At 41.1% G+C, this 21,650-nt stretch overlaps 1 protein-coding gene across 2 annotated transcripts in view; it reads left to right on the top strand.

Annotated features, from left to right (window-relative positions):
* LOC124551135 (speckle-type POZ protein-like) overlaps nucleotides 1-21,650 on the top strand; it is an 84,150-nt gene that overhangs the window by 39,543 nt on the left and 22,957 nt on the right. For both annotated transcript variants that reach the window (XM_047126097.1, XM_047126098.1), the window contains exons 2-3: nucleotides 2,092-2,400; nucleotides 14,142-14,599. In XM_047126097.1, coding sequence (XP_046982053.1) covers nucleotides 2,092-2,400; nucleotides 14,142-14,599 — 767 coding nt within the window. The remainder of the gene's footprint in view (nucleotides 1-2,091; nucleotides 2,401-14,141; nucleotides 14,600-21,650) is intronic.

Raw genomic sequence — 21,650 nt, 5'->3', positions numbered from 1 at the left:
TCAGACATACTAGACAGGAACTTTGACACCGAGTATGTCTTCACTCAAGTGACTGTGCACTCGGACATCAGAGTGTCCGAATGTTTCACAATCCTGGAAATAGCAAGATTCAGCCAGTTATCGCAATGGAGTCGGGTACATAGCATCTGTGTGGCCTTCACAGGGATCATTCAACATCTGATCCCGCTCATGCCCTTCACAAACCCTACCAAGCATGGTAACAATACCAAACACGAACAACACTAATGCACTCTGGTAGCTGTTCTACCTGTTAACAGAGATTTGCAACAGTAGTCATTTTCATATCGACCCAAGGTGTACAAGGCCTGTTCAAAAAATTCTGGAACATGTGTAATTTTGCAGTAGTGGTTTCTTGGAGTGAAATGCAGTTGGTATCCCTGCACACACCTATGTTTAATGTGTAACTGCCGGAAATTTCATTTTTGTATGTCTGTTAGTTATTGTTCAGTGCTGTATTTAGTAGAACGTCGTGGCATACAGATTGCGAATTTCGAGATGGCAGAGATTGCGGAGCAAAGTGTCTGCATTAAATTGTGCGGTAAACTGTAGAAAACCTTTACAGAGACCCACCAAATGACAAGGAAGCCTATGGTAATGAGTGCGTAAGCTATACTTCGTGTTACAAATGGTTCACATGTACTTTAAAAATGGCCGAACGGAAGTTAAAAATGATCCTTGTTCAGGATGGCCTTTAATGTCTACAGACGAGGCTCATGTAGGAATGTCAACAAAATTGTGTGTGCCAATTGAAGACTGAGTGTCCGAGAGGTGGTAGAAGGATGCAACATTTCAGTTCGATCATGTCATGAAATTGGTGCAATTGAGAATGAGGTGTTCCTCAAGAGAGTCATAACTGGTGATGAGACGTGGATCTGTGGTTATGATGTTGAGACAGAGGTTCAGTCTTCTCAATTCATCATATTCGTCGATGGTGCTATCGGGACATGTTGTGGCACCTGGGAGAAAATCTGAGAAGGAAACGGCCTTAAATGTGGTGAGACAATTCATGGCTCTTCCTTCACAATAACGTGTGTGCATGTTCATCCCTGGTGGTGCGTGACTGTAGCACAAAGAATTAAATCACTGAGCTGTCTTATCCTCCGTACTCACCCAACCTGGCCACCACAGACGTTTTTTTATTTCTAAAGTTGAAAACCCCGTCGAAAGGACAAATATTTGCAAGGACGCGTGGGATAAAAGATAGCACTTCCCACGATCCAGCAAGACGCATACCAAGACTGCTTCCAGAAGTGGAAATGCATTGGGAGTGGTGTATCAATTGTGGAGGAGAGTATTTCAGAGGAGACCATGCAGAATAAGTAAAAGGTAAGTGTAGTAAATTTCTGTGGACAAAGTTCCAGAATTTTTTTGAACAGACGTTGTGTATGTGTATGAAGTTAAATTGACATCTGGCCATGTATTCTGTGTGCTTCAAATGTTTTGTCAGGCAGTGTATTTTGATTAAATCAGTTTTATACTGTGTTTGCATCTAATTAACATTTCTAGATGAATGATCTAATTACTGACATAGGTGTCTGTATGCCACGATACTGCCTAAGCTGAAGTCTTTATCGTAGCTGTAATACTTACTTACTGGATTGATATGTTTATAATGATTTGCGCATATCATCATCATTCAATGAATTGTTGAAAACCATTCAACAGCCAAGATCACATAAAATATTTTTTACTTAAAATGGCCGGTTTCAACAGACTATGCTGTAGTCTTCTGGTCTTAAACGTGTTTTACAACAAAACGTTTTAAGACCTGAAGATAACAGCACAGTCAGTAGGAGCATGATCCATCCACCTTCTTTGTGGTCAGGAGTTTCTCAAGTGCGTCATACCCGACGTCTAGGTGCAAACCATTTTGACGGGCCTGCATGTGCTGCTGCCACCACACTGCCACCAGACCACGCATTTCATGTGAAATGTCACACAGTTTCCACTTCTTGGAATGTAATCATCTGATGGTTTCTATATAGTAGATATAGCACTGTGCTGAAGGTTTCTTTCCAATTGTGTATATAGCCTTACAAAATGGTAACAAGTACACTTCTTCTTTTGCAGGTGACATTTGAATTTGGGGCACAGCAGAGTCCTGGCTGTGTACGTGAAGTAGCCGTAACAAACTTTGTGACAACCAAGGCTACGTTTACATGGAATGTGCATCAGCTGAGGAATTGGCCGAAAGGCACTTTTGAAGCCTCATCACCGCCGTTTGTCCACCCCAGTGCGAGTATGTGGAGCATGCACCTGTCCAAAGACAGCCACGAATCCGTCCATCTTGGTTTCATACTGGTCTCTTCTGAGAAGGGAGCACCTGTGAGAGCCAGCATAAAGACAAAGGCCAAATCCAAAGCCAGTCAAATAAAAGAGGTATGCCAACATCTGTACCTAGTTCTTTTGTTGACAGTAAGTAATTTTCATGACTCGTGTATCAGCATAAGGAAGACATCAAGCCACATTATGATTTGTTGATTAGGATACTGTATTAAAAATTAAAAACATGGATACAGTGTAACAATAGCTACATTTGTTTGTTTACACATGGCAGTAATACAAATCTTTCGGTGCCAGATTTATTGGCCATGTACATGACTTGGTAATTGGGCATGTACAGGAGGATAAAACATTTTATGTGATTGTGGGAATCAGAGTGACTGGTGTGGTGACGATACAGTGTGTTGATACTGAGGTGGGTTGGTGCTGCTGATTCATAGCTGATGGATTTTATCTCCACATACTAGTGGCTTTACAGGTGTTGCTCAGAGCAGACTAACCTGTGCTGTGTCCACTGGTTCCTGCTTCATCATTCTCTAGGTTGCCGGTGACTGGCAGTCTCTGTTGTCCCTGCTGCAATGGCCGTTCAGTCACCCAATGCCCATGGAGCATCTTTTGTCTGTTGTAACTAGATTGTAAGGGAGGTCACCATGTTATAATAGAGGCTGAGGTCAGACAGCAAAAATAAAGTTGAGTGGAAACTGAGGATGTCACAAAATGACATCATACCCAAGGGCAAATACAAACATCGGTTGCAGAGAGACAGACTTTCGCCATAATGCAAAATCAGAACTGGGATATGGACATAAGATACAGATTCAGGAATGACATGAAATGTCATAATTTAAAAGCAACATGAGAACTAAAATCGGTTCCAGATTCTGACTCTGTACCAGAATAGCTCATCATAACATGTTCTGTTATCTGAATGTCATAGTATGACCTACAGTAATTGAATGCCCTCCTGAATGCTCCTCCACAGCAGTTTTGGTCTCCCTCCCACACTCTTTGTCTTTCAGAGCACTGAATTTCCCATAGTATCATATTGAAACTCGTGAGCTTTGTTTGCAGTGCCTTTCAGTGATAGATCAATGCTCGGCTACTTCACCCTGCCAGTCTTCATAATGGGGCACCAAACTTTACAATTCCCCCTCAAAAAAATCCTCAAATTCTCCTTTGTAGGTGGCCGGGCAATGGCACGGCAATGTGTGCAAACTCCACTGCATTTCCATGGTGGTCTCTCCATAACTCCAGTTGTGGAGCTAGCCACTGCCCACTGTAAGTTTCCTAGCAGCCGACATAACTGCTGGATTTTCTATGGGAACCTCTGTGAATGAACTTGCATTCGTGAATGACCACGGAGGCTGTAACTTAATGGCAATTCTGCTTCTTTGTAACAGGAAAGCCTTTAATGTCCCCACTCATGTTTGTGAGATCCTTCGAAACTTAATACCGTCTTTAATTGGGCCACCCCATCCAGAACAAAGAAAAATGCCTGTGAACCATTCTTGTTCATCTTCTACGGATTTGAGAAAAATCTCATAGTAACAAGGCACAGATTAATTTTAGCCCTTTTGTCCGGAGCTTTGGTCCATGAAGTATTACAGGACTTAACACTCTCTCCTCTCCTCTTTCCTGTTCTAGTTGTGAATGGTGCATGGGAAGAAAGATTGCTGGCCAGCTTCTGTGAGAGCTCGCATATCTCTAACTGTACCTTAATTGAGTTTTTGTGAGATATGCGAGTGCAATACAGTATGGCGCAGTTAAAAATCAGCCCACCTCCTCTTTGAATATGAATGCAATATTTCGACTTCTGAAACAGAGTAACTAGCTGCAGTAATAGACAGTTTTATACAATAATCAGTTGTTAGCATTCTTCTCTCATGTTTCAGTTTATTTCACATTTCTCTTTGCGGTCTGCAAAATGACTTTCTCTTTAGAAAAAAGAACTGAAATTGTGGAAGCGTATTTGAAAACAGGTTCGATTAAGGAAACTTGCGAAATTTTCAGGGTCAAGTATGTGGATAGAGGACTACGAGCAAAGAGAGCAGTGCAGAGTCTATATAAAAACTGGCGCACCTATGGACCTGTGCAAAGTGTAACAAAGAATTTCTTCAGTTTGCACACTGGAAGTTATTGCAGACATTTGCCAAAGAATTATTCAGAGCCCAAAGAAGTCTACACATAAATTGACCCAACAGATGCATTTACGTAGGTGTTGTTGCTAGCAGATATTGAAACATCTTAGTCTGAAGCCACATTGTGTGACAGTTGTGCAACAATGACGAGAGGATGACAGTTGGAAACTTGTAGGTTACTGCATGTGGCTTCTGAATAACATCAATTATGGATCTTTCTGGTCACATGAATTCAAAGAACATGAGGTACTGTTCAACGGAGACCGTAACATTGTGTGTCAGCAACCACTCTGTGACAAATAAACCAGCATTTGGTGCTGTGAAATACGGACGCGCGTCATTAGACCAGTGTTTTTTGACACTACTGCCAACATGGTTGCATGTATGGAAATTTTTTGTACATTTTATGCTCAACTTGTTGAATATGAATGACGATATTGCTTCTTCCACCAAAATGGGGCAACATGCCATATGTCTGAGGTAACACTAGCAACAGTCCATGATGCCTTCAACTGAGGAACAAATTGTCAGAAAACGTTTATGGCCACCACACGTTTGCCGGATCTGACATGATTTTTTTGCTGTGGGGGCACTTGAGGAGCAAGGCGTGTCAAACAAATCCACACACAATACAGGAACTGAAAGATAACATAAGCTACAATGTTGCCGCCATTGACATCCGAACTTCACACCAGATGTATCTGAATATGCCTAGCCTGTAACTGCTGCCAGTGCATGTTTGGTAGTCATTTATCATTACAGTTACTGGTGTTTCCATCTGTTTATGTGCAATAGTTCTATTTATTTGTTTCCACTCCCAATGCCAAATGTTGATCCTCTGTAGGCCTTAGAACTTTCTACAGTTCTGATTGCTCTGCAAAGAATGTCACCATCCATGCCAGTGGTTTGTTGTGTAAAACAGTTTAATTCAGTTGTGAGCAAAAATTGAATAAAATAATCACAAATTGCAGGCTCGAATTCATGCTGTAATAAAAGCCAGTGTATACGGTCTCAATTACTGAACCTGCCAGAGAGAGACTCAAATGCATCATGCTGAAAAATGAAAATTATTGCTTAAATATTGCATGTGAATATTAATGGCAATAGGCTCAATTTTAATTATACACACAGACCTATATATTTCACTAAATATCTCATTTATTGGTTTAAGGAGTATACAACAGCAGTACCTTCTCATAGTTAATCAGTCAAGACGAGGGATAGACAAAATGGGATTCTGAAATGGTGGTTCACCATTTTTATTATTTCTTCACATCAGCGAGTAGAATAGAACAGTAGCACAGACTTCCAAAAGTCCCTGTACAAAATGAGCCTTGGGACTTCTGTGTGCACATCATCTGAGATAGAAGCATAACAAAATATGTTACCAAATTGATACATTACAGTGCTCCTAATGATGACAACCTTTATTAGCAGAGCAGCAAGTTTGGCACCATTCTGGTTCTGCTAACCATTACAGTCAATCATATGTTTTCTTTTACTGGTTAAGTTGGATTTTCTTTGAGATTGGGTTGGATTTTATCTTTGTTTGGTATAGGAAGGTCAGGAGATTGATTTTTCTTTCACCACATTGTATTACATATGTTACATAAACAATGAGTGTTGCCATGAAATTTTTTTTTTTACCTTGACACTGATAATAAAGCTTCAATTTTGTACAGAGTAACATGCAGATTATCATTATATTATTCTGTTGCCATGTGGTTACATTTTGAGTAATAAGTAACATTGGGGTTGTTGCTGTTACTTTGCTGCTTGTGAAGTTGGATTTATTGTATCTGTCCTCAATATATTTATTAATCTTGCCTCGCTATTTGGTTAAGTTTCACTGGAAACAAGGTAAAACCATTTAAAAAACCTGACCTCAGTTGCATACTGAATTATGTTCAATAGTTTTCATTACTTAGCTTTCTTAAACGTCAGTTGACAGTTTACATGTGAAAATGTTCTTTAGCAAATCAACTTTTTTTTTCACTGTGCAATAGTTCTTCGACATACTATTCACAATTTTAACAATCTGGGAAAAGACAGATTGCTGCTTACAATAAAGAAGACATGTCAAGTTGCAGACATGTGCAACCAAAAGACACTTACAAAGCTTTTGGCCACAGTCTTCATCAGAAAATGACACACACACCATTCACACTCACAAGCAAGCACACCTCACGTACACGCGACTACAAACACCAGCATCTCGGGCCGAGATGTGTGTGTGATGTGTGCGTGAGTTGTGGTTGCAGTGTGTGTGTGTGTGTGTGTGTGTGTTTTTGTGTGTGAGTGTGTGCGCGCGCACGCTCGCCTTTCTGCAACTTGATATGGCTTCTTTACGGCCTACATTGTTGGTATTCCTATCTGCATGTTCCATTGTTTGATATTCCAATTTTCAAATGTTTGAAGAGCATTCATATCAGTTTTACTGTATGCGTGGATTGCAATAATTTTTATTTCATTTCTTGGTTTACTTTGAGTGGAGAAACATTTTTCTTGTTGATAGTTCTTTTAAGGAAAATTTTAATGGAAGTTCTTCATTTTATCATTTATTTTGTGACAAGTTATCTTTATAAATGTAATTCACAGAAATTTCTCCTGCTTATGAAATGTTATGGCTTCAGATTTACTCATTTGGATGACATCTATAGTTGTCAAATGGTGCACTCGCTCATCGTTCCAGGCAAGGGCATAGTGAGTTAATGTACCTTACAGCCCTCAGGAAGGCAGAAGACACTGCTTGCAGACTTGCCACACTCCATCAGATGGCAGCAACATATGAAACAAGAGCGTTCAAACACACACAGCAATAGTCTAGCTTCCCGGAAAAGAAAACCAGATAATAACTAATTGTTGAAGGGGAGGCAGAGGTATGCTCTCTCTTGAAAAATTATACCTATTTGTCCTGACAGGACATCACTGAATTCATGGGAATTTGGAGTAGCAGTTCACCTGAATTTTATCTAATAGCAGTGCACACAGGCTGTCTTCTGATTTTTATTATTTGCTAACGTGTAACACAGTTTGTATCTATGGTGCCAAAGTACTGTCTGTAACATCTCCAAGCACTTGCTTAATGTCTTCGTAGGTATTTACTTGCAACGTGTTTAGGGTGTTACACTCTTTATGTTGGCTGCTGCATACTGTCTGTAATGAGCAATGCTGGCAGGCAAGCCTAATTGTTGCTTCAGTGATGGGAGGAATGCGTATAGTTTCTGCATTGTCACGTGTTAATTTTTGTTCATGATTGACGGCATCACTTGAAGCAAGGATGCTACCAAAAAGGTACATGTCACTTGTACTTTTCTCGTGTACGCACAGCTACATTTAGTCATTCTTTATTTGCTCTATAAGATTAGTTCACTTACCAGTGATGTCACAAGCTAACATGTTAAAGTTGATATTGTCATTGTGCATACATAAATCTGCTCGATTCACCTTGCATCCTCACAGTTGAACATCTAAGTCTTCTGTCCCAGTCCCGTTTGATTGCAGACTATTCTGTGATTAAATGAAGTTAATGTACCCGACACGAACTGATCATTGTTAATCGGAAAAACACTGTCATCACCTCTGCTCCTCGCTGTTCCTTGTACACCTTTTCCCTGGTGTTTCCTGATTTTGTGCACAGATGGAGACAGTGCAGTGTGTGTTGTGTGTCACTACTTATACATTTTCGTACTGGACTCACTGGCATCAAGTTCAGCGAGGCATGCAAGTGGCAGCAAAACTGAGTGAAACAGAGAAATAATAAACAGCAGATCAACTCTGCACAGAACTCTAGACCTATTGTACCACACCCTGCATGACTCAAAATTGCTCATCTCCATATCAAAGTATAATTTTTTATCTTCAGTTGCCTACCGCTTATGTTTGTTATGAGACACAGTCCATTGGTGTACCCAGACTAAGACTAATTCCTTGATAGCACTAATTACTTATCAATTAGTGTTCCTTCACCAATAGGAAAACTCAGTTAATATAATCTGTATATTCCTTGTTTGACAATTACAGACGTACTTTATCTTTTACACCCAATTGGTGAAACACTTTCTGGCAGATATTTGTTCTACAAAACATCTAAATTACCCATTTATATTACTAGAAGTATTTCTTTAGGTTTTCATGAGGTAAAAATCATTCATTTCATTTGTCCCAGAATATATTAATAAATATATCTTAGCATCTTTCTGATCTCCCTTGTGATAGCTGGCCTTTTGACCCAAGGAATGGAGTAGGATGTGTGGCAAAAGGTCTCACATGGAATAGTGTTCCTGTATTAAACTTTGTCTCTCCTCCAACACCTTTGAATAACTTAACAACATACTGTTTAAGTCTGCACATTGTCTACTGCCTAAATATGAAGATTCCCTTACTTTATTTGCTACTACTGCAGTTCGAGTTTTCACCTCCTGGTGACATCTCAAGTCTCCAGTTATTGTGCTTCCGAGATACTGAAATTCACTTACTTGGCTAATGGTAGATTGTCCTATTTTAATATTGGACAGTCTGTGTCTTGTACTGATGACCATACTCTTTGTTTTTGCTGTGTTTGTTTACATCCCATATTCCACACAAGCTTCATTCAGATCTTTGAGCATGTTATTCACTGTCCGCTCACTTTCTGGCACTAATACCATGTCATCAGCAAATCTTATACATTCTATTCTCTTTCCACCAATACATATTCCTCTTTTACCATCTAAGCTTTTCGCAATAATCTCTTCAAGGTATACGTTAAACAACAGTGGGGAAAGGCAACAACCTTGTCTAACACCTCGTCCAATGCTGCTTCCTTCTGACATTTCATTTCCAATCCTTATCCTTACTTTCTGGTGTAAATATAGATTCTGTATCAGTCATCTCTCTTTCCAATCTACTCCTTTCCTCTTCAAGATATCCATCAGCTTGTTCCACTGAACTCTGTCAAAAGCCTTTTCTAAATCTATAAAAACAGCAAAGATTTCTCTACCCTTTTCCATATATCTTTCTCCTATAGTTCTTAGCAGTCCAATAGCATCTCTTGTTCCTTTTCCTCTTCTAAATCCGAACTGCCCCTCTGCAATCCCTCTATCCAGCTTGCCATATAACCTTCTATTCAACACTCTCAGCAAGACTTTAGCTGCATGAGAAATTAGACTGATGGTTCGGTGCTCTTCACATTTTTTAGTATTTCTCTTTTTCTCTATTGGTATCATAACTGTTGCAGCGAAGTCCTCAGGCCATTCCCCTTTGTCATATATCTCGTTACAGAGGTAGACTATTTCTATTCTTGCCTTGTTTCCCAGACTCTTCAACGTTCTGCTGGCAAATCATCTATTCCACATGCCTTCCTATTCTTCATCTCCTTCAGCGCCTTTTCTACTTCTGCTTCCAAGATGGTAAATCCCTTTCCATCTTCCAGCACACATTGCTCCTCTTCAACCTTAATTTCGCTTTGCATTTCATCCCCCTTATACAGACATTCAATGCAAACAGTACATATGTACAAAGTCAAAGCCACTACTTACAGCATTAAGTTAAGTAGTGGCTTTGACTTTGTACATATGTTTGTGTTTTCCTTTTTTTCATTTATAAATGTATAGCTATGGTGTTCTTTTAATCACTGACAAAGGTCTTCTTAGGCACTTGTGGGTTTTATTGTTCTGAAGAAGGTGTAGTTATCTATGCCGAAACCTAGGTTAACACTAGGTGCTTTTTTTGCAATCGAGGCGGGTTTTTTAATGTATCTGCATGAAGCTGCAAGGCAGAAAATGACACAGTGCCCAGTAGAAGTCCCTTTGGCTTTCATGTCCTTGACAAGGAGTTTGTTATTGGGAAGCTGCTAAATAGTTGCAGACAGCTAGGACTGTAATTGTGTAGCCTCAGCTACTTCATCCTTTAACTTTTGCACAGCCTTAGGCATACAGGTATTTGCCAATTTTAAATCTGATATATCTTTGGATAATTCTTTCAGCAAGCATCACGCTTTGTCGAAAGTTCAGCAATCACAACAGATGCCTGGATTTTAGCCATATCATATTCTGTTCAGTGAAAACTCACCTCAATGATTCAGTAAAAGAGGCATCATGGAAGACATCAGTTCTAATATTTTAAATAGTACTACTAATGGATATGTTGATTGATCCCTGTAAGTGGTAGTTCCTTCCACTTCAGGATTGAGTTTGACCACATTACCTGTTATGGTAGGGCCCATTTTTAACATTTATGCTCTTGTTTTTACCATGACCTGAATTTAATAGAAACCTCTAAACTTTCTTCCTTGTTAGAGCAGCCACTTAAAACACTTTATCCCTTGTTCATGTCTCCTCTCTGTTTGCTGTACTTTTTACTTTCAGTGATTTGTTTTCTGCAATCAGGTTTAGAAAGTATATGTTTATGAAGCAGAAAATATTGTATAAACTTCAGTCACAAAATTGTTAATTGCTCACAATTAGTCCTGTCACACATTGACAATTACAATGTGTAATGCATGCAGCAAGCAGAATAAATGGTAACATATTTGCTTACTCTGTCTGTTGGTATATGGCGTGAAGCCATTTAACTTAATTGTAAGTAAAAAATGAATTTAATTTCTGTGCAAATTATCAAAGTTGCGGACTCAAATTTACACCATAAGAAAAGTGAGTGTATACCTTCTCAATTACTAAGCTTGTCAAATAGACTCTTAAATGTATCACACACTATAGTATTCTATATTTTCTGAAATCTCTATGAATAATGAAAATATTACTTAAACATTGCAGGTGCATAGTCATGACAAAAGAGTCCAATTTAATTTTGAATACAATCCTGTATATTTCAGAAGTGTCTCATTTATTGCCATAAGCAGAATACAATATCAGTACCATCTCATAGTTGTAAGTCAAGGTGAAGAATAGAGGCAAAACTTCTTCACACCACCAAGTACAATAGTAAAGCAATGCAGACTGTCTAAGTTCTCACACACACATAGTGCCTCTGGATTTTTACGTGAACATTTTATCTGTGATAAACATTGCAAAATAGGCAGTCTTAATATGGGACATTACACCTCTCCGCATTTATTTTCTGTTTTTCTTTTTATTTCCTTCGTGTTTCTGAGGTAGAATATTTCCTTCCTTTTTGTCTACTGCACAATCTCCAGTTTTGATGAGTTTTTTGCTAGTCTCATTTTTACTGATCTTCATTTCTTTTGTCTGTCTTTGGTGTATTTTCAGTCTATATTTTGTTGAGTTCATTCAACAGGTCCTGTAATCCTGCCTCACTTTCTTTGGGGACAGCAATATCATCAGCAAAACTTATCACTGATCTACTGTAGTTCCATTCAGAATTATAATCCCACATGTCAAAGTTTCTTTTATTTCTGTGGTTTTTATCTACATTCAGGCTGACTAGCAGGAGAGGACTGCATCCCTGCCTGATATGTTTTTCAATCGGAGCATTTCTCTGTTAGTTATCCTTCACATTGACCCCCCCCCTTTGGTATTTGTATATATTGTACAAGGTGTCCCAATAAGTTCCTTTATTCCTATTGACTGTACTGTTTGGGAAATCTGAAATTAGCAGCATAAGTTAAAGTGCTGAGATGAGAAATTTGAGAAATTGTGAACCACATAAAAAAGAATTGAAAATGAAAGTATTAAGGCTGAATGAAGTCTGTGAATAAATTACCGGATAATGACATGGAGCACTGGGTTGCAGCCTGCCATGTTTTGTTGGCACTGTTGCCAGATGCCACTTCTCACCCAAGAGATTTCCTGTGTTGTGTGATGTATTGTGCAGAGCACATAGGAGGAATGTGGTTTCTGGTCTGAGGAATATCTCCATTGTGTGCAAGAGTTGGAAAGGGATGCAGCACATGTTGTTATGTGGGCGGGGGGTGGGGGGGGGGGGGGGGGGGTGCCATCACGATAACTGTGCAGACTGTGTTTATTTGTAGGGTACATGAATGGAAATTCTTGTTTGGATATATTGCAGATGTCATAAATACCTCTGCTCAAAGGCAAGGATGGAGATCCAGCATATTTTACCTGTTCAGGCATTTTGAGGCCACAGGATATGGTGTGGTTCAGCAAATCCTCAGCTCCATTGAAAGACCTGCACAAAGCCCAGATCTTAACATACCAGAAAACACATCATAGGGAACAATCGAATTCCATGTGGCCCCATGTTTGTACAGGAAAAATGAAGAATTGCTGAAAAGTGTTGAAACGTTTCAAAGTATAGCTCCTGAGATGGTCCGCTATATGGCAAGGAACCTGCCTATGTGGCTGAGTTCACTAACACACACTTGTACGATGGTGTTCAACCCCGCGGTAAGCCGGTTCAAATCCTAGTGGTGGAAAAAAAATTCACTGTTAGTATTTGGCTGTCAAGGGGAGGAGAGTTGATGGCGTAAAGTTTCAGATTCCCAGATTTGTGCCAATGTCCTGGTTTAAATACTAAACCTCTCCACAGTATCTCATGAAGTGAGAGCACATGACACTATTGATGGTGGTCTATGCGTCATCATCATCATCATTATTTTTACCTAATACAAACGTTACATTACACTCCATACAGGACATACATGTAGTATTACAAACCCTTGTAATGGAGCATGTTGTAAATAAACAATCTAGCAGAATATGCCAAGGAGAATGTAGACATGATTAGATCCCTGTACCATGTCGGTGCACTACAGATCTGCTAGCTACATCGTTTATATAAGCAAGCATTCCAATACACGGTATACTGAAAAATGTGATTCCTCACCTCATGGGGGTAATTATTTGCAGTCGCTGGGAAATGGTGCACTTGAGAAGGGAAGGTTAATGTATACATAATTGAAAATAGTAGCCACTTGAATTGTCTGCAAATTTTTATTGCAAAATTGGATTGCAGAAATGCATTTAAACAGAAATGTGGAACCTGTAATCATATTCATTTTCACATTTCAGTAATTTATAGAATGCTCATTTCTTGGATAAATGGCCATCACAAATATAGCCTTGAGGTGTATTCTCCAGTAACTGCAGCACAATTCCAAAGGTAACATAATGCATTATGCCCTTTACTATGTGTAGGTGTGAATTCTCTAGACTGATTGTTGTAACAATTATCATGGTCATCATCACAAATGTTGGAAATATCCGATACCTCTGATGACTCTGGTGTATGCTCCCAACCCCTGGTTTTCTTTGTCTTCTTTCCCACCTACTCAGTGAAGCACCCACTTCACCATTTACATCACACCATTTGAAGGAAAATTCATACAACGATGCAGTGAATTGCAGGTTTTAATAACATATACAGAAAATATTTAATCAGTAGTAAATGCAATGTTCTTATTTTCTGTGTGATAAAAATGTGAAAAGTCTGGTCTATTTTATTTGCCTCATATTCACACATTCCACAGCTCAAATGACTGCTGTGATCTTGTTCGTATTTGTTATTTACAGGAATCAGAGGGATGGAGCAGTAGTCATAAGTAATGTTTATCACAAGATTCATAATATACCAAAGACAAGCAATTTACCTGCAACACACTATAACTCAACACACTCCTGTGTAGATGACTTCTATGACGGTATCTTGATTTATCCTAAGTGTGGCCTCCATTACCAAATGCAGCACCAAAAGTCACTTTCTGGTGCCTTTAGCCTTGATGAAGCTGAACTGCTTGTCATCAGGACTCAGAATTAATAAATGTAATTTTTGTGTCAACAGCTGCCCGCCATAGAGTCTGAACTGTTCAAAGTGGGTGAGGTGATGAGGAAGCAGATCCTGCAAGGCTTCACCCTACCTAAGGATGCACAGTCAGACAAGCTGCTGCTGGAAAGTGAGGTGTCAGTGGTGTGCAGTGTTGTGGAGTCAGCTCCTGGGACCACCAACACTCTCAAGGATGACTTGGCAACACTGCTAAAGCTGAAGGAAGATGCCGATGTCACGCTGTTGGCCGGTTCCAGTAAAGTGTCGCTGATGGCACACTCGACGCTCCTACGCGCACGCAGCAGAGTCTTCGCCTCCATGTTGCAGTCACCTGAGGTTGCCACTAAGTCAGGCTACATGTTTCACATGCGGGAAGTGGAGCCACGTGTGGTCAAGGAGCTTCTTTGCTACATCTACACTGACCAGACTCCGTCAATCTCTGAGATGCCGGAGGAGTTGCTTGCCCTCGCCAACAGGTTTGATCTCTGAACACCATAAATACAGAAGGTTGTGTCACACGTTCAATTTTATGATACTTTATTGTTGCTGTGACTCCTGAACATTACATCAGATAGAGTAAATGAATTTATGCCATATACAGGGTGACCCACTTAAATGTTACTGTGCAAATATCTCTGGACAACAATAGATACTGAAAAATGACTTCCACAGTTATGAATGTAACACAGGGACTCATAAAAGTAAGTACTATGAGACTTTCTAAAACGTAAGCAGATGTTCCAACACAGACTTAGGTTGTTTTTTTTATTTTATTTTATTTTTTTTATTTATTTGAGGACACCCCATATTATTTCTTATGCAATCAATAATGTGAAAATTCTCAGAAATAATGGCATTGGTTTCCTCATAATACATCAGTTACATCCCAAGAAATTGCAAAATGAAGTTGTGCTGTCCCACATAATGAAATTGTATCCCCACTGATCAATGTTTTTGGCAGGAAACCCCATTATTACTCTTAGCCCTCATAATAACAGTGAAAGTAAGATTGCATATGTCAATCGCATCACAATTATGAGCAACAGGTGGTTCACGCTTGCATCTCGAGGTGTGCAGTAGCAATACATTTCATTTATTTTGAGCATCCACCTTGCTTTGCAATTTATCAGGCTGTTATTGACATATTGTGATTCAACTGAGACCATTCTTTTTGTGATTTTTCATGTTATTCATTGGGAAAGAAATAATGTGTGTTGTCCATTAAAGAAAAGTTTCTGTTGAAAGTAATATTTGCTTACATTTCAGAACCTCTCATAGTATTTATTTTCATGAGTCCTTGTCTAACATACATACCACGGAAAATCATTTTTCAGTGTCTCTTTTCGTTCTGGAGATAATAGCACTGAAACATTTAAGTGGGCGAGCCTGTGTTTTACCGAGCTGTGATAGAAAGGAAGGAACAGGATGGTTCAGTGCCCTAATGATGTTAAGTTCTTTAGAACTGGAGCACACTCATATCGAGGAAAGAAGGAAATTGGCCATCCAATTTCAATAGAAATATGCTATTATTCACAGTAAGCAATTGAGAGAAATCACAGAAAACCTAAATCTCTATGGCCAGAAAATTAGTGCCTCATGCTACCCATGATTATGAGAATGCGTGTAGCCTGTGGTCCACTGATAGTGACCAGCTAAACTTACATGTATCTGGGATACACATTAAGGTTCTAGTGTAAGACATATGAAAACCAACTAATAGAAATTACATGAACATAATACCACCAAATTGTGGATTTAATTTTGGCACAATTAACACACAGTATGTATGTTGGATTAAGAAGAATCTGGCTCCATGAAACATGTAGTTCCAGTGCATAGTCACATGTATTTGCCATAAAGAGGCTTGTAACAAATCTGTGCTGATAGTAAGGTCATATTGTCCAAAAAGCTCAGCATTAAATTATTAAATCTATTAAATAAGAAGTAGGCAGAAGCCCTTTTGAAAAATGAGTAAAAACAATGAAGGCTTTCCTTAAAAAACTCAAAAGCTAGCCCATACAGCCTAACTCATCAAGCATAAATCTTCTCACCACCCTAGAATTGTTACCTGTAATCTCTGTAAATGGAAGCTGAGGTCATATTCATATTCCGTGGCCAACTTCACCAGAGCAAAGTAATGCATGCCTTGTCCAGACCCAAAGACTTTTCTATCTCAGGTACACTGATACTGGCAAGGTATCTTAGCTTCAACAGGAATTCAATCTGCTGAAGGCTGAAGTTATACTAGCAACCATGGGCCATATGCTAGGAAAGAGCAGTCGACTGAGCACAGTGTAGGCAGACGTGTGTGTGTGTGTGTGTGTGTGTGTGTGTGTGTGTGTGTGTGTGGGCGCGCACGCGCGCGCGAGCGCATGTCCACATGTGTTTCTCCTATAAGAAATTTCATTCCGAAAACTAGCTAGGCTCTGTACCTTTTATTTGTGTACCTATCAATGATGCAGCCCTTTTGTCCCCTGGTGAGTTGTCACCTTTATTTCTAAATAATTGATGAAAGTGAGAGTGATAAAAATATGTGCATCCAATAAACTTGGCCTACTTTCAACTGGACTCACATTCTGCAGTGGCAGACATCACATTTTTGTGTGGTCTCTCAAATCTATGTTTTTGTAGTTTTCTTAAACAATACCTTTGAAGTTGACATATTCTGTTTCCTTCTTCATCTTCCTCCTATTGGGATGTGTGCCTTATAATAATTTCCTCCTTGGTGGAGCGCTGAACCATAACCTTCCTGTATTTTTACTGCAATATTTCAATGAAACACAGGGAATGGCTACAACAACTTTGAAACACAGTCCAAGCATCTACTACTAGTTGGCACAGCAGTTGCTGAAAAAACCCAGATGTTTGTGGAGGAAAATTCGAAAATCCAAATTCATAATTGTGCTACAGGCACTGAAATGCAAGGTGGTGTTGGCGGGAAATTTAAAAATGCAAGACTGTGCTGGTAGTTAAGTTAAATATGTTATACAGCCATGGAGACAAATTTAAAATAGGCAAGTTGGCAGTGGTGAAAAAAAATGATGTTTTTGTAAAAATTTAAACAATTCAAAATAGTGAATCTAACCCAGTTATGCAATGAAATGTCTTTGATACCACAGTCCACGATGACAATGTTCGAATGTATGCAAACAAATCGAATTTTGATCCACATTCAAAAGAATTGGTTATTTGTCAAACATAATTAAAGATATTAACAGTACTGGCATAACTCAGCACTAGTGATAAAACTCACTGGTTAAGCACCATTTGACTACCATTGTACTTCAATTACTGAACGGCATTTAGTGTAAGGCACAATGTACCCTAAAATTTACTAGTCCCATATCCAAAATATACATAAGCACATGCCAGCCCCCCCCCCCCCCCCCCCCCAAACACACACACACACACACACACACACACACACAAAATTATATGTCAAGTGTAGCAATGTTATTAGCATGTCTCACCTAACAACTAAAACGTGACTGTGATCTCTCAAAATAAGTTCCATAATGCTATTTTCATGTCTAAATTGTCTCTAAATATGTGGGGCGACCATTGACCTCGAGTAACTGCCACCTTCGAAGTGCAGAGGGAACAGTCTTTGGGGTCTCGTGGTTCTTTGGTTCAGTCTGGTGGACTTCGGTTACAATGTGCATGTTATGAATTTCTGTAGTGTTTCTCTTGTGTTTTGTGTAATAACTCGAAGTTAATAAAAGTGCCTGATCATAATTGGAGTTTTCTGTGCACGGTCAGTCACTACAGCCAGAAAACCCACATTGGTGACCCCAAGTTGTGAAAAGATGTTGGATTCGCTTGTTGTGTACCACTGGTTTCGCACCAACAGACAATGTCGCAACCTCCAGTTTTTCCAGCACTGCAGGACACTGCAACCGCAGAATGGACATTCGACTGTGAAGCGCAACGATTTACTCCTTGTGCTACTAATACACCGGGAATGTTTGTATCTCCCATGTTGGCTTCGACCAGCCAGATGACTCTAACCTTTGCTGGCACACCACACCGGGCTCTATACACATCAGCGCAGACACCTTCTACGGCAGTCTAAGCTCGACAGAATGCTCCTCCAGCACAAGGTCCCGGAAACCCCTCACCCGCATTTCTACTGCACAACACTGACGACCCACTCCTCAGAATGGTCCGCCATTTAATGTCTCCCTCTCCGTGATGATCAAAGGGACACGTGCATCAACCGAGCCTGGCCATGTGTACGCCTACACGGCCTGCTGTCATACGCACACATTGGGTGACGCATCTGCCCTATCACTCCTATCCGCCCTATCACTCAGCGCTCAATCACAATTTTGTGGCTCTGTTCGAGATTTCGTGTGCATCGGCCGCTGATCCTTCTAGAGAACACAGTGCAGAATCCCAGTATGCTTTGTGCCTTTCCTACACCCCTGCAAGCACTAGTCCCCGGTCATTTTCCGAAGCTGCTGCCATTACAACCGGACAACCCACTGATGTGGTTTACCTTGGTGGGCAACATGTTGGACATACACGGTATTGCGGATGACAGCACTCGCTTTGTGTGTTCAATGAAGCACCTGCATGACCACCCTCATCTGATCAGTGACTTGTTGCTGAATCCACCCGAGAGCAACAAATATGCCTCTGCTGGTGCACTACTCATCGAACGTCTTTCTCGTCTGCTGGCAGATAAGATTCACAACATTATTTATGACAAGACATTAGGTGACAGAACCCCTTTACAGCTGTGGCGACGCTTCCATGCACAGGTCAGTACCGAGATCTTGCCGAACTTAGCGCTCTGGGCATTGTGCTTGGTGAAACTGCCGCAAGAACTAGTTACATTTTCTCCCACATACGACAACAACACTCGAAGATATACTATGTATGTAAGAGCAGGCATACACCATTATTCGGCACTGCCACGCCTCTCCGCACAGCACAGTGCCTAATACTGCCGAGGTTCGCAATCCTGTGAGTATACTTCCACTGTTGGGTGTTAGAGGCTGGGCACATGCATATTGCGGACAGCACACAAAACAACAGCCATCTAGTGGCGAAGATCGGGCACTGCGGCAGGCCGGCACCAGCCTCTTCACATCCCAACCGGGCTAGTGTCTTCCCCTTGCCTGAAGCTTTGGCTGGCGGGATGAGTACAGTTGACTCACACATATGCTGGTTCCACCCCACTTACAAGGATGCCACTTGCAACTGCCACCTGTCCTGCGCTTTCCCAAATGCTGCACATGATCTGCAGTACGCGCCACAACTTGTGGATGCATGCAACAGCGGCCACAGACATTGCGCCTCAAGAGGACGTCTGTATGCCTTGGTTTTAGGTTTGCGCTGGTATTTTCTCATCTATGCCAGAGCAGACGTTAGTGTCGTACCTCCCACATTTACAGTAAAGGACACGACACCAGCCAAACTGTTCCTTCAAGCAGCAAATAAATTGCCACTTTGTATTGATGGTTTGGCTGAGTTACCTATTGAACTCATACCTGGCAAACAGTTCACTTGGTCCTTCTACGTGGCTGATGTAGAAGATCCAGTATTAGGCACTGACTTCCTTTTTCATTTCGGGCTGTCTCCAGATCTCCATTCGGCTGTTTCATCGCACCATACCTTGTCCACGCATTGTTTGTTCAGTCGCCTCCTCGGCCCCCCTCCCCCTTAGCTCCCCAATGATTTTGACACTGCTCTCGTAGAGTGCTCTTCACTGGCAGACAGCCTCGCAACTTTCATTGCCCAGCTTCAGTCCGAGTGCTCTGCAGTCGAGGCACGATGCCTCGTGCGACACCTGTCAACGCCACCGCCCCCAGACACCAGAGACGCACCTCATGGAACTTTGTCGCCACCGACGTGGACAGCTCCTCCAGCACATCAGGTTAGTGACTCTCGCGTGCTACCGACTCCCATTCACGATGCCCCCGAGTGAATTTGCCAGCCCAGCTGAACACTATCACAAATGGCACGACACACAAATGTCGCAACAGTGCATCATATAGCATGCCAACTGCCGCCACATATGGTTCGTCCATCAGACAGTAACTGGTCTTTGCCCGTACATTTAGTTCCCAAAAAACCTTTTGGCCTCTACGAATTTTGTTACATGCCTTATGGTCTCAAAAACACGGCCCAAACTTGGGAATGTTTTATAGACACACTTCATTTAACTGCACGTATTGTTATGCATACATTGACGACATACTCTTTTTTTCCTCCTCTGACAGAGAACACTAACTGCACCTGGCCACGATACAGGACTTACTGAAACGTAACGGAGTCTAGATCAGTAATTACAAGTTACAACTCCGCTGCACTGGTGTCACTTTTCTGGGCTACACAGTCTCCTCTGAAAGTATATGCACCCATCAGGAGTGGGTTGACTGCATTCACTACCTACCTCTCCCAGTGTTGTTTCGTGAATTTTGCCGGTTTTTAGGATCTATCAATTTCTACCAACGTAACCTGCCGATGGTGGCAGCTATTCGAGTCCCTTTGACTGACGCATTGGCTGGGAAACAAACCTCGGGCAATCACAGAGTACAGTAGTCTGTCAACATGGTGAGAGCTTTCGAAGACCTTAAGTAAGCGTTAGCACTTGGTGTCACTCTCGCTCACTATTTGTCAGTGGCCTGCATCTCTATTACAGCAGATGCAAGTGATTTTGCAATCGGTGCAATCCTCGAACAGCACGTTGGTGACACAAAACTGCCTAGGGCTCAACATAAATGGTCAGCATTTGACAGAGAATTGCTTGCGGTTTATGAAACTGTAAAATATTTCTGCAGACATTGAAGGAAGAAACATAACAATTTTCACAGACCATCGCCCCCTCCGTAACCCTGCTGTTGACCGTCCCCCATGTAGGTTTCGGCAGATGGGCTTAATTTGCGAATACGTGACAGACATCCATTACATCCAAGGTTCAGAAAACGTGGTGGTTGACTACCTATCACGTGTCACTGCAGTTTCGTCCCCCATTAATTTTGATGAATGGCCCACTTACAGGACAATGATACTGAATTGCACAACCTCCGACAGGACCCAGATACTTCCCTCCAGATCGTTTCCCACAACCTACCGGGCTCGGTCAGGCCACTGTGGTGCGATACGTCCTTTGGCACTGCCCGGCCTATCACACATTGCGTCACCAAGTATTCGCTATAGCTCATAACCTCGAACATCCTGGTGCTAAGGCTACTATGCGCATTGTTACAGGATGCTTTATGTGGCCGGGTGTGAAGAGGGATTGTCATTCTTGGGCTCTTGCTTGTGTACGGTGCCAGTGCAGCAAAGTCGGCAGACACACACAACCCCGTCTAGGTAGATTCAGCATCCCGAAAGGCAGTTTCCGACATGTGTATCTGGACCTCATAGGACCGTTACCCTTGTTTGATGGTTTCAGGTATATCCTGTCTGTCACTGGCCGCGTTACACGTTGGGTGGAGGAAAACCCCTGCAGGACATTACAGGTAGGACGCGCATTCGTATCATCCCGGATAGCTCGATTCAGCTGCCCTACATCCA

The sequence above is a fragment of the Schistocerca americana genome, chromosome 9, assembly GCF_021461395.2.
Source record: "Schistocerca americana isolate TAMUIC-IGC-003095 chromosome 9, iqSchAmer2.1, whole genome shotgun sequence".
Lineage (NCBI taxonomy): Eukaryota > Metazoa > Arthropoda > Insecta > Orthoptera > Acrididae > Schistocerca > Schistocerca americana.
Note: the sequence above shows the minus strand (reverse complement) of the source record. Positions and strands in the feature narration are given on the sequence as shown.